The sequence below is a fragment of the Bos indicus genome, chromosome 5, assembly GCF_029378745.1.
Source record: "Bos indicus isolate NIAB-ARS_2022 breed Sahiwal x Tharparkar chromosome 5, NIAB-ARS_B.indTharparkar_mat_pri_1.0, whole genome shotgun sequence".
Classification (NCBI taxonomy): domain Eukaryota; kingdom Metazoa; phylum Chordata; class Mammalia; order Artiodactyla; family Bovidae; genus Bos; species Bos indicus.
In genome coordinates this window covers 95,388,211-95,405,327 of record NC_091764.1, presented here as the reverse complement: position 1 = coordinate 95,405,327, position 17,117 = coordinate 95,388,211, and the positions used below count along the sequence as shown (strand labels likewise).

At 33.9% G+C, this 17,117-nt stretch overlaps 1 protein-coding gene across 8 annotated transcripts in view; it reads left to right on the top strand.

Moving 5' to 3' along the window:
- The window catches only part of ATF7IP (activating transcription factor 7 interacting protein), a 115,131-nt gene that overhangs the window by 59,124 nt on the left and 38,890 nt on the right, over nt 1-17,117 (top strand). For all 8 annotated transcript variants that reach the window (XR_011566727.1, XR_011566726.1, XM_070790044.1 and 5 more), the window contains 4 exons: nt 3,846-3,929; nt 5,296-5,441; nt 6,816-6,953; nt 14,165-14,230. Coding sequence is in view for 6 of the 8 variants with exons in the window: in XM_070790044.1 (XP_070646145.1) it covers nt 3,846-3,929; nt 5,296-5,441; nt 6,816-6,953; nt 14,165-14,230 (434 nt within the window). In the remaining 2 variants the exon portion in view is untranslated. The remainder of the gene's footprint in view (nt 1-3,845; nt 3,930-5,295; nt 5,442-6,815; nt 6,954-14,164; nt 14,231-17,117) is intronic.

The following is a 17,117-nucleotide window of genomic DNA, read 5'->3' as shown; positions in this document are numbered from 1 at the left end:
AGTCCAGTGATTAGAGATTGAGGAGATGAGGAAGAACCAGCAAAGAGTACCAAGAAAGAGCTTCCGTTAGAAAGAAAATTAGGAGATTTTGTTGTCTTAGAAAGTCAAGTAAAGAATGTTCTGAGAAGGAAGGAAGAACTAGCTCTATTTATGTATCAAATGCTGCTATTTGTTCAGTTAAGGTGGAAGAGAAATATTTAATGACCTGGAGGTCATTTGTCACAAGGGGCAGCGTAGTTGAAAGCCTATTTGAAGTTGAATTTCAGAGAGAATGGGAGAATTAAAGATAATAAAATGTAACTTTGCCCCCCAATTTTGCTTTAAAAGGGAGCACAAAAACTTACTGTGGAAGATACATTATTTGGAAATTTGTATTAGTTAAACAAAGCCTTTAAAAATGTTCTGGAAAAGACATTTTACCAGTAATGCCACATTTTCCTGACATTTAATATGTCTTGTGAGGTTGACATTTACGTTGGCTATTTATGTTCCTGCTGCTGATGCTGCTAAGTCGCTTCAGTCGTGCGACCCCATAGACGGTAGCCCACCAGGCTCCCCCGTCCCTGGGATTCTCCAGGCAAAAACACTGGAGTGAGTTGCCATTTCCTTCTCCAGTGCGTGAGAGTGAAAAATGAAAGTGAAGTCGCTCAGTCTTTGCGACTCCACGGACTGCAGCCATGCTCCTCCATCCATGCAGGCTCCTCCATCCATGGGATTTTCCAAGCAAGAGTACGGGAGTGGGGTGCCATTGCCTTCTCCTAGTATCTATAAATTGCTTGTTTTATCTTCTTTGCCTTTTTTTTTTTTTTTGTGGATTATATTGTCTTTAGTTAGTCTGTAGGAACTTTTTGTTTTAAGTGTTTCTCAGAGACATTAATCTAAGGTGGGGAATTGCAGACTATGACTTATAAGCCCTAACTGTTTTGGTCAATAAAGTTCTCTTGGAACATAGCCACATCTATTTGTTTATGTACTACATATTTTTTTATCAGTAGTTCCCATCATAAGCACAGAATCGAGCAGTTGTGTCAGAGACCATAGAGCCCACAAGATTGAAAATACTTATGTTTTGACCATTTACAGAAAATGTTTGTCAACTCTGACCCAGGGCAATGGTTTTGTCCATATTTTTTTGGAATAGAGTTCTATTCCATGTAATTCTGAAAATGGGGAAATAACCCCTGATGTAAATTCTGTCTTCTTATCCTCTACAACACAGTTTTTCTACTGTAATTTAGTGGAATTATATTAAAGGTAACTGTCATCAGAAAGATTTGTCTTAGCTCTCTCCCAAGGTTTTTAGGATCACCAAAATTACAAGGTTTGGTACCTGCTCTTAGGGAATTTACTGTCTCATCTGGTTGAAAGAATACCACAGATAGAAATGCATATGAAAGCATGCCAATATATGAGTCTGTACTCAAGATGGGAGGGATTACAGCAGAAACTGTGGATGAGGACAGCTTCTAAAAAACAAAAACAGTCTTAACCTAAGTATTTGGATAACTTTTAGGAATCCCAGAAACTACTTTAAGTTATATATAAACCTGTGTACATAGGCTTTTGATTATTATTCTGAGTTGATGCAAGTTCACTTAGATTCTGTATAGGCTTTGTGAGCAACAACAAAAAATATTAAAGATAGGGCCTTACTCCTTTCTGTAGATTCTGTTAATACCATTTTTTTAATCCCAAATTCTTTATTAATAAAGTCAAACTCAAGCCTAAATTTTAATTCTCTTTGTCTATTTTTAAGTCCTAATAAGTGTTTTAAGTATTGAGAATATAGTCTCATCTTCTAAACAAATTTGGAAAAAGGGAATTGGATGATAAGAGGAGTTTTTTTAATAAAATGAAGGAATCGCAAGCTTAGCTTGACATCTCTCTTGGAGAAGAGGGAGAGTAACATACACATAAGACAGGCAGACCAAACCAGGCCAGTTTGCTCTGCTGTTTTCTGATCGATTGAAGTTACAAGACTAATTTTGTCCTTTGGTGGTATGATGGTTTGCTGAATTAAGACTATGTAAATCTTAATCTTAAGCAACCCAGTTACTCTGGAAACTAGGAAACTATGGGAGTCACCACCCTTAGTATTAAAGACAAGAAAACTTGGGAAAGTAAATACAGTAAATGCTTTGTAATGAATGTGTAGTCTACAAAGGAGCAAAACAAACTTTGATTTCATTGAACTGAGGTTGAGGGATGAAATCTGAAAAACATTTCTCATGAGCATAGGGTGGTAAATAGGAAGTTAATTTTCTAATACTTTAAACTTTAAAATTTAAGTATAGTCTCAGTAATCTTTATATGTACTGTGTTAACATTCTTGTTTTTACTATTGTTGTGTTTTACAGATTTATTGTTTTAATATCTTAGTGTGAAAAATATTGTAATAGGAAACAAACAGTCGTGTTTGCCTGTTTTCTCCTAAAAATTCCCTTTTTTTTTTTTTTAAACCTCAGCTTCTACTTAGTATTCTTGCCTGGAGAATTCCATGGACAAAGGAGCCTGGTGGGCTATAGTCAGTTCATGCGATCACAAGTTGGGCACAACTGAGCAACTAACACACACACACACTACTCAGGGCTGTTGAAACTAAAATCCTGGTGTTTGAAGCAGAAATGCCTTATTGGAATCTTTATATAGTGCTATATGCACATCATTGCTTATTTAATTTTGGTTGCAGTATATGATGAAATATGGCATGTTTTATTGAAGCTAAAGGATATAAGGGAGAAAAATAGAATCCAAGTATATTAGTGATTAGTGATTAGTGATTAGAGAATCATTCTTCTCCCCTAAATGATTGAGTTAGTTGAGGAGCTATAAATTGATTGACCAAAGGCCATTTCTGGTGCCTGTGGAATTTTCTTTGTTATAACATTGCAGTTGTATAGATATCTTTATAAATATTTTTTGGTCACGTTCTTTAATTGTTAGCTTTTATATGCCTCTTGTGAAAATTACCTGTGCTACATTGCTTTAGTCATGTTCTATTCTTTGTGAAGCCAGCCAGGCTCTTCTGTCCATGGGATTCTCCAGGCAAGAATACTGGAGTGGGCTACCATACTCCTCCAGGGGATCTTCCTGACCCAGGGATTAAACCTGCATCTCTTACTCTCCTCCATTGGCAGGCGAGTTCTTTACCACTGGTGCCACCTGGGAAGCCCGAAAATTACTTAACCTTTCCGAATGTTACTTTCCTTATCTACATGATGGCAAAAATACTGTTTATCGTGTAGGATTATTTGGAGAATAAGAAGTAATGTATGTCAAGCACCTAGCTAATTTAGTTGTTGGCACTGGTATTGAAGTAGCTAATACTTTTTAGTAAAACTTTTTTTTTATCTTTAGGATAAAAGATATCTTTAGGATAGACTTTACCTATCCATAACCATTAAAATAGTGATTCAGCCTATCTGGTCAAAAATATTAGGTGTTTTGAGTTTGTCAGTAACTTGTAATTTTTTTTGTATTTTTTTGTAATTAGTCACAAGTAATGTTTTAGTTTTAATAACTGAATGTAAAGGAATCTAAATGCACTATAGTAGTTGTTTTCACATCTATTGATGACAGTAAATTATTAAGATATTTTGTTTTAAAATCAAAATTATTTTTTTTCCATGTTAAGAGTTTATTATGTACTTGCAAGAACATTTAAAGCTAGACTTGGTCATTGATTTCCACCAGTTCATGCTCCTTTTTTTATTCCCAATATTTTACATTTTGAGACTGATTTTATAAAATATCATTAGCTGGTTAATTACACCAAAAATATAAATTATTATGAACTGTTGACAAATTATATTGGAAGAAATTTTCCTTTTCTATTTTTGTTACAGAACAAGTAGAAAGCAATGAAAAGGACAGCAAACCTGAGGAGGAAGAGCAAGTAATACGTGAAGATGAAAGACCTTCTGAGAAAAGTAAGCATGTACAAGCAAACCTGAAATTGTTTTAAAAATTGTTTCTGCTTTTAAGGCTGTAGAAAATACTCTTCTGTCCATGAAATGATTGTAAAATTTTTCAGTTTAAGTAAGCCACAGTAAAATCATTTTGTTGATGGTTAACTCAATGTTAATTATTTCATGTGCTTTATTGTTTTGTTTATTCTTTCCATTGTTCCATAAGAAAGATTTAAGCTTACTATTTAGTAAGGTACTATCTGAATATCTTGAGAGAAGTTGTTTTAGATTTTCTTTTAGATCATGGGCCTATAGGAATTGTGTCTGAGGTGATATGGCTAATGAAAGTATGTATCTCAGTTTATTTAAAGTTCTTAAGCCTTATGGGAAGGGGAAAACAATGTAACTGAATGTCATTAGGTTTACGGAAAGATCACTGGACCAGAAGTCAAGAAATTGGTATTCTGTAACTCTCTGTCTTACTGCCCTCCATCTGTGCATGTGTAAGTTATAATACAAGAAAAGTTGTGGAATAGAATTGGATTTTAAATCAGGCACATAGATATGGATATAGGGTGAGGTAGAGAGGAAAATTTATGGTCACATATAGCCATTTTTCTTTAATAAGTGTGGAGATTTTAATATTTTCTTTCTTATATTTTTTTTCTTTCAAAAAGAAACCAGATAAAACTTGCTTATGATCTCATGAGTGTTGTCAGTATTTAAAACAAATTTCTAAGTGAAGGTCTTTGAATATTTATTATTTACCAAATTGCTTTCCTAATAACATTAATTTTATTATTTTTATCAATATATATTTGCAATTTCTTAAGATATGTTAAGAGTAACTGTTGATATGTTATTTTCCTAAGGCTAATGATTAAGGAAGAATTTTTCCTAAATTTAGTGAGGAAAAAATATTACTGAGGGGAAAGAATTAAATAATTAAAGCTATGCACAGTTGTAGAAGTATGTGATATGAGAATGCATGCTGAGAAATCTGTGACTTGTGAATGAATGCTGTATTTTGTCAGAATTCATGTTGTATATAGAATTTATTAAAAGGAATGAGTTTGAGATGATCTCATATTGTTAGTTCATCTTCCATCTTAATAGGAAGATTTTGAGGAAAGAATGTTCTTTGTTCATGTTGTTCGTCCATTTGCTTATTTAGCCATTAGGAAGTTCATATTTAGCATATTGAAAATCATTTCAAGTTTAAAGCTAAAAGCTATCTACTAACTTTTCTGATCACAAAAGCAAATGATTGAGAAAGCTGTTTTGTAGATAGAAATAATATTTTCCTGAGGATGGAAAATAAGCATTAAAGTCTATAATAAAAGCATCTAATTGGTGTTGAATAAAAACACCTACTTTTTCTTTTCAGGTGAATTCTTTAGAAGAAAACGTTCTAAGTCAGAGGACATGGACAATATACAGTCCAAACGCCGTCGATATTTGGAAGAGGAATATGAGGCAGAATTTCAAGTAAAGATTACAGCCAAAGGAGATATAAACCAGAAGCTACAAAAGGTGTTAGAGATTATAAGTTAAAACCATATTAAATAAAAGGCACCACCATCTTTATTCTTCTAGGTTTTTGACTTTACTCTGTATTTTATTGACATATTCAGATTTCTCATAGAAACAAAGAACTTGAAGAAAGTGATTGGGCTTATTACCCTTAATTTAATTCTAAAATTCCTTGTGACTCTTTTGAAGCTAAATTGTTTTTGTTTTTCTAAAGATATGATACTAATCATCAAAATAGGAGAGACATTATGACTTCTTACTTGCTTTATACAAAACTGAGTATCAGTTTTCAGCTTTTTTTCCCTTCTACACTCAACTTCATTCTAGTAGGAACATTAGAGTCTCATATGTTAACATTTTAGCTTTTATAATTTTTTTCATAAGCTGATTTCATGACTGTAAGTCCCTGCATTCTAAGCTCTTTGTTATGTGTTTTAGGGTTAGTATTAAAAATGGTATGAACAAGGCTCTGGAAGGACTAGGGAAAAGGAATATTTAAAGTACAGGCATTGGAAACTTCTCACTGTATGTATTAGACTAGAGATAAAAATAATGAAAATATGAAGTATTTAATATATTTTTCAAAATGTGTTCATAAATGTCGACAAATCTTTTTTTAAGAGAAGAATAGGAGACTTGGGTGAAATTAATTTTTCAAAGCCTTACAGATTTAATGGTGAAATTATAAATAACCTAGGCCTCAAAGTGTAAATATCCCCATTAGAGAAAGGAACAGAGACAGTAAAAAAGTAGCTTTTTTTCTCTCGGATCTTTTTATCATATGGTGATAATAATGCCAGTTTAGTCTTTCTTTTAGAGCTATTAGAAATATGAAGATAGCTATGTGAAAGGATTTTGAAAACATCTGTGTATACTGAGGGTTTACTCCTCTAGGAAAGTGTTACTCAAGTGTGGTCCATGGATACGCACCATGTGTCCTCTTTATGGGTCCATAATGAGATAAATACAAAAACTGTGAGTAAATTTCATAGAGCAGTGAGATTCTTAGTGTCTGCTAAAAATATCATCTGTAACAGATTAGAAAATATTAAAATCTGGTCCTTCACCTTGTTTCCTCAAATCACAATAGAGGGTATGGGAGGAAAATATTAAAACTTCCAATTTCAAAATGTTTTAAAAATTTCACCCTCTGGAAATTTTCTATTTTTAGTACATTTTATTCTGTTACAGTAGATATTATATATAGGCAGAAGTAGAGGATTTCAACAGATATCATTGTGTTATGGATGCCAGTACTTTTTTTTAAACAAACTAGCTAATGTATTAGTACTGTCTTATGAGTACTTCAGAATATTTACTGTTTGCTGCTTGCTTGAAATTCCATTTTTGTAACAAAGGAATATATATTTTTAGGTTGTACAGTGGTTACTGGAAGAAAAATTGTGTGCACTGCAGTGTGCTGTATTTGATAAGACATTGGCAGAATTGAAAACACGAGTGGAAAAGATTGAGTGTAACAAGAGGCATAAAACAGTTCTTGCTGAACTACAGGTTTGTACAGTAAATTGCATATCCACATGTCATCATTCTCATAACTTACTTTCTAGTATATGTTTTCCAAGTTGACAATAAAGTATATTTAACTTATAAGTATTAGGAATAAAAGGAATCGCTATTAGTTTGCTCAGGCTGCCATTAAAAAAAATACCATCAACTGGGTGACTTCCAAAACAGAAATGTGGTGTCTCATAGATTTGGAGGCTAAAAGCCCAAGGTCAAGCTGCCATCAGGCTGTAAGAAAGAGTTGTTGCATTTGTCTCCTCTAGCTTCCTACGGTTTACTGACAATCTTGGGCATTTCTTGTCTTGTGGAAGTATCATTGTGATTTCTGGCTCCATCTTCACATAGTGCTGTGTCTGTATGTGTGTCTGCTTCCAAATTCCCCCCTTTTCTAGGGATACTAGTCACTCTGGATTAGGACCCACACTATTCTAGTAGGACCTCATCTTAACTAGAGTTGACTTTTAGACAATGTAAGGGTTAGAGGTGCTGTCCCCACTGCCTGCAGTTGAAAATCTGTGTACTGGTACCTGCCTCAGAAAATGAAGAAATTCATAAATGACTCACCCACAGCAGTGAACAGTTCGGATAGAATCAGAACTCAAACCCTAGTTCCTTTGATTTCAGTTATGGTGATCTCTAATTGAACACAGACTCTAACTCAATTTAAAGATCTGTAAAATGAAAATATGAATAGTATATTTATTGAAAAAAAATTTCCATGTATAATTGGACCCATGCGGTTCAACTCCATGTTGTTCAAGGGTCAACTGTAATTACCTCTACAATTACCTATTTCCAGATAAGTTTGTGTTCTAATACTTGGGGTTCAGACTTCAACATACTTTTGAGATATGTATCAACCCATGCCAAGCCTCAGAAATAATCTTGGTAGTGCATCTTCAGTATTTCTTCAGTCAGTGAAGAAAGGCTGGCATCATCTAAAATGCTGTTAAGTACTAAATAATGTTTGCTGTGATTCTTTTTATATTAATCTATTTCCTCCAATGAATTGTATTTTTAAAGACATTAGTTTGTTGATCTGTGTTTATGAATAATTGCTACTTTTAATTTTTTATTGAATATGTCTGTATATTAACACATAGTGCTTGAGCTTCTGATTAGTTGAAATGTGCACATGGTAGCATGTGTTAGTAATTAATTTCATTCCAAGATTAAGAAACTGGGAAATTTCATCAATGCATTCATTCTGTCAGAAGGGAATGTGTTTCTATTTGGTAGGTTGTCTGAAAAATGAGCATTGTCTCAGATGCTGACTTGAAAACCACTTATAGAGCCTTACTTACAAATAAGGGAGAAGTGTTTCATGAAAATAAAGTTGCGCAGTTGAAAGCAAATTGCAAGCAACTGTGACTAGATTTTAGGAATTATGTATCTCAGCCAACAAGTTTAGTTTTTTAATTTAATATTGTAAATTTTATTTAAAGTGAGACTTTATTAATAATAAGGTCATTGTAGTTATTTTATAATGCATCATTTAGGACAACACTATTCCTGTTTCTTACCTTTAGCGGGTCCTTATATAGTTAGTGATAGTGTTGTCTGATCATTACATTTTATTTTACTAGTACTATTTAGAATGTTGAATTAGAACTGAAAATGTTGGAAGATTTAAGAGAATAATTTCATTCATGGTTTGTTATCAGTCCCATGGCTGCATCTATGATTTTGTGCTTTTAGAACCTGAGATTTTAACTCATATTTTTAAGATACAAGTCTGTCTCTAACTTAATAAACCTTTGCACTAGCATATTTCTTTGTAGCCTTAGAATCTTAATCTTTGCAGCATCAAATCAATCATCTTCTCCACAAATAAGTCATGTTGTGGAGTTGCACATTGTTCCCCTTACTCAAAATTCTTGAATTCTCAGAAAAATCTTCAAGGAATGTCTTCCCATTGTTTCTTTTATTCTCAATTTTTTAGTTCTTGGAAACTAATTCCTCTATATCACTTCACGTATACACAGTGAGTTGCCAAATTAAAACTTTTAAATTTCTTATAAAAGTTTGTCTTTTACATCTTTTAACTTTCTACAAGACCATCATTACCCAGTTCCTTGATTATAATAGCAGCCTTTTACACGACCACTTTGGTACTGCTTTTTACATCTTTACTGGTCCTTCTCAAGCATTGTATTCATCTTTCTAAAATGCTGCATGTTAATTCTCTTCTGTGTAGTTCAGTTTCCTCAGTTGTGTACCAGTTTAAACCTGTGTTCATTTTCTGATTTGTAACTTAGATCTCCTAGTTTTTGATCCACTTTTCCTAATCCCACCAGTTGCTTCACTGTCCTACAGAGTATTTTTTTTTTTAATCTTTATTTGTTGGCTGTGTTGGGTCTTCATTGCTGTGTGGGGTTTTCTTTAGTTGAGGCGAGTGGAGGCTACTCTCTAGTTGTGGTGGCTTCTCTTGTTACTGCACATGGACTCCAGGGTGTGCGGGCTTTAGTAATTGCAGCACATGGACTAAGTAGTTGTGGTTCCCAGGCTCTCGAGCACGGGCTCAGTAGTTGTTGTGCACGGGCTTAGCTGTTCCACGATATGTGGTGTCTTTCCAGACCAGGGATCAAACCTGTACCTCTTGTATTGTCAGGCAGATTCTTTACCACTGAGCCACCAGGAAAGCCCACTGCAGAGTGTTAATGCTCACAGTATTTTTATTTCAGCCATTTGATTTCATATTGTAGCTTCCATTCATTTATGATCTGTCCTTACCATGCCATTTATTTACATTTTACTCAGCCCGATTTAGTTCCCATCTCTTTCTTTGTTGTTCTGATATTTAGATATTTATGGAAGTAAAATTTGGATAGCAGTTACTTTCAAAGTTTACAGTTCAGTGTCATTTGGTACCTTCACACTGTTGTATGATCATCATCTTTATCTAGTTCCAGAACATTTTTATCAATCCAGAAGCAAACCTTGTATCCATTAAATAGTCACTTCTCATTTCCTTCTCCCCCTAGCTCTTGGGAACCACTAATCTGCTCTCTGTCTCTACTGAGTTACCTATACTGCATATTTAATATGAACAGAGTTATACAATATGTGACTTTTTGTGTCTGGCCTGTTTTTTCACAGCATAATGTTTTTAAGATTCATACATGTTGTAGCATGTATCACTACTATATTCCTTTTCATTGCTAAGTAATATTTATCTTTCTATACTGTTGAAAATAAATAGGAATTAATTCAAGATGTTAACTTGTGTATACATACACACACATACACATATTTTATTTATGTATTCTTCAGTTGATGAACATTTGATGAGCATTTAGGTTCTTTCTACCTTTTGAATATCGAAAATAATGCTGCTGTGAACATTTGTATACAAGTATTTGTTTGAATACTTGTTTTCAAATCTTTGGGGCATGGAATTGTGGGTCATATGGTAATTCTTTTAATTGATTGTAGAACAGTCAGTTGTTTCCTGTTTTATATTCCCACCAGCAATGTTGAGGTTTCCATTTCTCCCATTTCCTTGTTAACATTTGTTACTGTCTGTGTTTTTTAAAAATAATTATGACATCCTAATGGATATGAAGTGGTATTTCATTGTGATTTTGGTTTGTGTTTTCCTAGTGGCTACTTATGTTCAGCATCTTTTCATGTGTTGTTTAAACATCTGTGTATCTACTTTAGAGAAAATTTAAGTTATTTTTATTCCTGGATTTTTTGTTTTTGCCTTTTTATTGTTGAGCTGTAAGAGTTCTTTACATATTTTGGATATTGAACACTTTAAAGTACATGATTTATGACTATTTCACCCATTCTGTAAGTTTTCTTTTTACTTTCCTCTCTTGATAATGTCTTTTAATGCACAGAAATTTTACATTTTGATGAAGTCTTGTAGGCAACATAGAGTTAGGTTATGATTTATTATCCACTTTGCCAATCTCTGCCTTTTAACTGAAGAGTTTTTCATCTCTTTACATTTAAATTATTGATAAAGAAAGACTTAGTCCTACCATTTTACTTGTCTTTCACCTTTTTTGTTGCTTAATTCCTACATTATTGCCTTATTTTGTGATTTTTTTCTAGTGAACCATTTAAACTCTCTTCATTTTTCTCTTTCTATAAAGTTTTTATTTTTTCCTTAGTGATCACTCTGGAGATTAAACTTAACCTCTTGAATTAATACCTATTATGCAAAAAAGTATACAAAACTTTTCTTTCACAGTCTTGTCCTCCCATCTCTCTGGTGAATTTCTTAATTTCAGTTATTGTACTTTTAGCTGCAGAATTTATGCTTTTTAAAAAAGATATAATATCTGTCTCTTTACTCATATTCTCCCTATTAGTGAGACATTTTTTTCCTTTTTTTCTTTTCAAATTATTTCTCAATGGTATCCTTTAGCTCTTTGAATAGATTTAAAACCATTTATTTAAAGTCTTTGTCTAGTAAGTCTTATGCCTGAGCTATATTTCTGTTAATTTTTTTTCTTTCTGTGAATAAACCATACTTTCTTACTTCTTTGCATATGCCCTAATTTGTTCATTGTTACTGTTTAAATGGATATTTTGAATATTGCAATGTGACAATTCAGAAAATCAGATTTTCCCCTTCTATCTAGGGTTTGCTATTGCTGCTTGTTGTTGTTTGCTTGATTAGTGGGTTTTCTAAACAATTTTTGGAAAGTATATATTCGTTATTGTGTATGGTCACTGAAGTCTATGTTTTGTTAGCTTAGTGGTCAGCTGATATTTTGACAGTTAACTTAAATGCTCAGACAGTAAGGAATCCACTTGCAATGCAGGAGACCTGGGTTCAATCCCTGGATTGGGAAGATCCCCTGAAGAAGGGAACAGCTCATTCCAGTATTCTGGCCTGGAGAATTCCATGGACAGAGGAGCCTGGCAGGCTACAGTCCATGGGGTAGCAGAGTCAGACATGACTGAGCAACTTTCATTTAAATGCCTGGAGCCTAAAAAATAAAATGGTTACTCTCCCAAATGTTTGCAGATTAACTGCATTGGGGTACTCTTTCAACACTTAGGCTAGACCATTTACAACCTGTTTTATCACACTTGCCTTATTCTTCTCTTCCTGCTTGCATAAATTCTGAAAGCTAGTCTGAGGTGGCAGCTTAGGGTCTTTTCAGGCCACTTGTGAGCTTGCATTATGTCCTGAACATTCAGATAGTGTTCTCAATTTCCTGAGATGGGTGAGAGCTTTTAAAGCCCCCTTCTGCCATGTGTCTTCTTTCCCAACCTTTTCCATCTCAGGCATTTCTTTTCTTTTTTTAATACTTTTTATTTATGTTAGAGTATAACTGATTAATAGTGTTGTGATAGTTTCAGGTGGACAGCAGAGGGACTCAGGTATACATATACATCTGTCATTCTCTCCCAAACGCTTCTCCCATCCAGGATGTCACATAACATTGAGCAGAGTTCCTTGTGCTATACAGTAGGACCTTGTTGGTTATCCATTTTAAATAATAGCAGTATGTACATGTCTGTCCCAAACTCCCTGACTAAACCTTTCCTGTATCCCTTCCCTCTGACAATGATAAGTTCTTTCTCTAAGTCTGTAAGTCAGTTTCTGTTTTGTAAATGTTGATTTGTATTATTTCTTTTTGGATTCTGCTTGTAAGAGATGTCATACAATATTTCTCCTCCTCAGTCTGACTTTACTCAGTATGAAAATCTCTAGGTCCATCCATGTTGCTTCAAATGGCGTTATATCATTCATTTTTATGGCTGAGTAATACTCTGTTGTATATATGTACCAGATCTTCTTTATCCATTTCTCTCTCAATGGACATTTAGGTTTCTTCCATGTCTTGACTATTGTAAATAGTGCTGCATTGAACATTGGGGTGAATGTGTCTTTTTGAATTATGGCTTTCTCTGAGTATATGCCCAGTAGTGGGATTGCTGGGTCATATGGTAGTTTTTTTAAGGAGCTTCTGTACTGTTCTCCAGGCTTCCCTTGTGGCTCCGGTGGTAAAGAAATCTGCCTGCAATGAGGGAGACCTGGATTCCATCCCTGGGTTAGTTTAGGAAGATCCCCTGGAGGAGGGAAAAGCTACACACTCCAGTATTCTGGCCTGGAGAATTCCATGGACTGTATACAGTCCATGTGGTCACAAAGAGTTGGACACGACTGAGCGACTTACACACACATACATACCATTCTCCACAGTGGCTGTATCAATTTACATTCACACAAAGAGTGTAAGGGATTTCCTTTTCTCCACACCTTCTCCAGCATTTGTTGTCTGTAGATTTTTTTTTGATGACCATTCTGAGCAATGTGAGGTGATATCTCATTGTAGTTTTGATTTATATTTCTCTAATAATTGGTGATGTTGAACATCTTTTCATGTGTTTTTTGTCCATCTGTATGTATTTTTTGAAAAATGTCTATTTAGGTCTTCTACCCATTTTTTGATTGGTATTTTTTTTTGTTTTGATATTGAGCTGGATAAGCTGTTTTTATATTTTGGAAATTAATCCTTTGTCAATTGCTTCATTTGCAAATATTTTTTCCCATTCTGAGGGTTGTCTTTTCATCTTATTTATGGTTTCCTTTGCTGTGCAAAATCTTTTAATTAGTCCCATTTGTTTATTTACTTATTTTTCATTACTCTAGGAGATGGGTCAAAAAAGATCTTGCTGCTATTTATCTGCCAGTAGGTTAATTGTTGAAAAGAAGTATTTGATTACTGTAGATGTAGCTTCCCTTGTGGCTCAGCTGGTCAAGAATCCACCTGCAATGCAAGAGACCTGGGTTTGATTTCTGGGTTTGGAAGATCCCCCAGAGAAGGGAAAGTCTACCCACTCCAGTGTTCTGGCCTAGAGAATTTCAGACTCATATGTACTATTGGTTAGGGATCTTCTGTGATTTATAGATATGTTTACTATTAATATATAATTCTCAGTGAGAAAATTAAGTGTGGTTCCAACTATGTTAAATAATAAGAAATGCAAGCACATATATTCAGAAATATGCTGGTTTGTGAGCAAGGAGGAAAAAAGCCAATCTTCTAAAACTTAAGAGTGTTTACTTTGGGTTTTGAAGTCAAGGATTATACAACAACTTGTCTTATTTTCTTTGCTGTTGACTGTCTTCTGAGGATCCTATTACCCATAGATTTCTTGTTATGTATGCACAGGTTCCTTTTTAATATTATAATGCCATTTGATTTCTGTCTCATTTTTGCTTTTTTTAGGCCAAGATAGCCAGGTTAACCAAACGCTTTGGAGCAGCCAAAGAAGATCTTAAGAAAAGACAAGAAGTAAGAATTTCTATTCTTGGATAGTTGATATTTAGCTTTAAGTGGTAATCTTAGGAGGTGCTGACCTAGGAGGAAAGAAGTCTGAAATTTTCTTTTACACTGTGTACTTCCTGCATGTTGTTTCTGGAACTTCTGCTCATTAACCCTTTCTAATCCTCATTGTTTTCATATGAACATCAGTACATGTAATATGTATATGTAAGGCATTCTTGAAATTGTATTTTCTATCCATCTTTAAAATTAAGCTTTGGGGATTTGCCTTACCATGTTTCTCTCAGGCATACCTTGGAGATACTGTGGGTTCAGTTCCAGACCACTGTAGTAAAGCAATTATTGTGATAAAGCAAGCCACAAATTTGTTAAAAAAAAAAAAAAAATGTTTCATTAAAGAAAAAAATACATAAATGTTACATTAATTCTGTAGTCTTATTAAGTGAGCAGTGGTATTATGTCTGAAAAATCGTTTAGATACGTTTTAATGTACATACCTTAATTAAAAAATGCAAAACATAAAATAATTGCAGTAACATCAGAGATCATTGGTCACAGATCACTGTAGACTATAATAGGGTCTCCCTAGTGGCTACATGGTAAAGAATCTACCTGCCAATGCAGAAGATACAGGTTTGAGCCCTGGGTCAAGAAGGAAATGGCAATCCACTGCAGTATTCTTGCCTGGAATACCACATAGACAGAGGAGCCTGGTAAGCCACAGACCATGGGATCACAGATAGTCAGACACAACTCAGTGACTAAAACAACAACAAATAGCAGTATAATAATAATGAAGAAGTTTGAAATATTACAAGAATTACCAAAATGTAACACAGAGACAAGAAGTGAGGAAATGCTATTGGAAAAATTGTACCAAGCTTGACGCATGTTGCTACAAACCTTCAGTTTTTTAAAAATGCAGTGTCTGTGAGGTGCACTAAAGCAAGGCATGCCTGTATTTGCCAGTGTAGTGGTTTAGTCTCTTATGTCCTGCAAAACAGTTCAGTATTACACGGCCTCAAGTAGCCCAGTTCTCCTCTTCCTTTCTTACTCCATGTAGTTTAGTACAGGTGTCGTAGCATAGCACAAACTGTGGTCTGCAGTTAGTCTTTGCTTTCTGTTGTTTCCTTAGTTATTCTGTAATATGGATTTTTAGTATAGCATTGTACATTGCAGTATTGTTTTTAGTTGAATTTCTTTTCCTCTTTTTTTCATTTGAGCAAGTTACATTTCTTTGAGTCTTGATAACTTTATTGCCTCAGTTCAGTTCAGTCGCTCAGTCGTGTCTGACTCTTTGCGACCTCACGAATCGCACTTTATTGCCTAGTACATAGTAATTTCCAATAGTAGTTTTTTCAGTAGTAGTCATTATTCCTATAGATATTTCTGTCTTGAGTCATTTTCATATCCTGTTTACTTGACTTTTTAAAACAACTCATTTTGAAATGATAGATACACAAGAAATTGGAACAATAACACACAGACTCCTATGAACCCTTCACTCAGCCTCACTCATTGGTGAAATCTATACCCATAGTACATTATCAAAACCAAGAAATTAGTACAGTTCTATCAGATAGTTTTGTAGACTTTATCAGTTTCCTTCAGGTTTTACATAAATTAATTATGTTTATCTGTGTGTTTGTCTGCAATTTGATCTCATGTATAGATTTATGTAACCTGCCACCACAGTTCAAGATACACACCACACAGGGATACCCTCCTGCTTCTCTTTTACAATTTCAACCGTGCTTTTACCCTACCCTTACCTCCTGTTTTCTGGCAGCTACAAATCTGTTCTGCATCTTTATATTCTTTGAACTTAAATTTTTAAGCTCTGATTTATCTTTTCTTGAGCAACTGACAGTTTGTTTACACAGGCTAATCATCAAATCCTCATTTGGCCACACCCAAAGATTTTTTTATTATGGTCTTCTTCACTGATGTAATTACATTTCTGATTTTAAACTCTAGTTTCTCAGCTTTTAAAAAAAGTTTGTTTTTTTTTTTTGGTCACACTATAAAAACTGTTTCTTCTATTAGAAAATTGGTATAAACCTTTATTTGCTATGCCTGAACGAAACATAGGGTTTTGAAATTTTTCCATTGTTTTTTACAATATGATTTTCCATTTTTTTCTTTTCATCCTGTGTCTGAACTAAGTAGTGCTGCCCACCTTGTATTTTTCCAGTGTTTGTGCATATCTCATTTGTTATCAGAACTGTTTTCCAGGTCTTACTTGTTTAGTTAAAGGAGATAGGCAGAGACCTTAAGATACACAGATAAAAATATTATGATCCCTGAAAAGTTTGTCTTGAAGAGCTACAATAAGTATGGAAAGAAGGACAAATACTGTGTAATTCCTAAAAATCAGAAAAGATTAATTTGAACAATTAGTGTGTGTGGCACTTGAAGAAAATGTTAAGGTAGTGTTCAGTCTTTCAAATTGTGTTACTTCTTTTAGTTTGTAAGGCCAGTTTTAAATTTCAAAACTTAGACATCTTTCTAACTCATTCTTGTTATTGTTTTCTTCTTATGAGAGATATTTCTAGAGAAATGTCAAAAGATTTTGTTCTTCCATGTTTTAATTTCCACTATAATTTTACATATGTCTTTCTAGGCTTTAAAAACAAGACACATAAAATAATATTGAGAATTATCCCCCTTACCAAAATAACTAAACAAGCAATACCACTTCAGATTCTTTTCTTCTGTTTAGATTTGCTCCTTGGTCCTCTGATATTAATCAGTTAATAACAAACCCCATTATTCAGATTTGGCTTAAAACATTTTCTATTAATTTCTGAAAGAAAATAAAATCCTCATAAGCAGTTTGCTATTAAGACCGTATTCATGTTTAATCTATTTTAGGGCTTTATGACTGATATCTTTA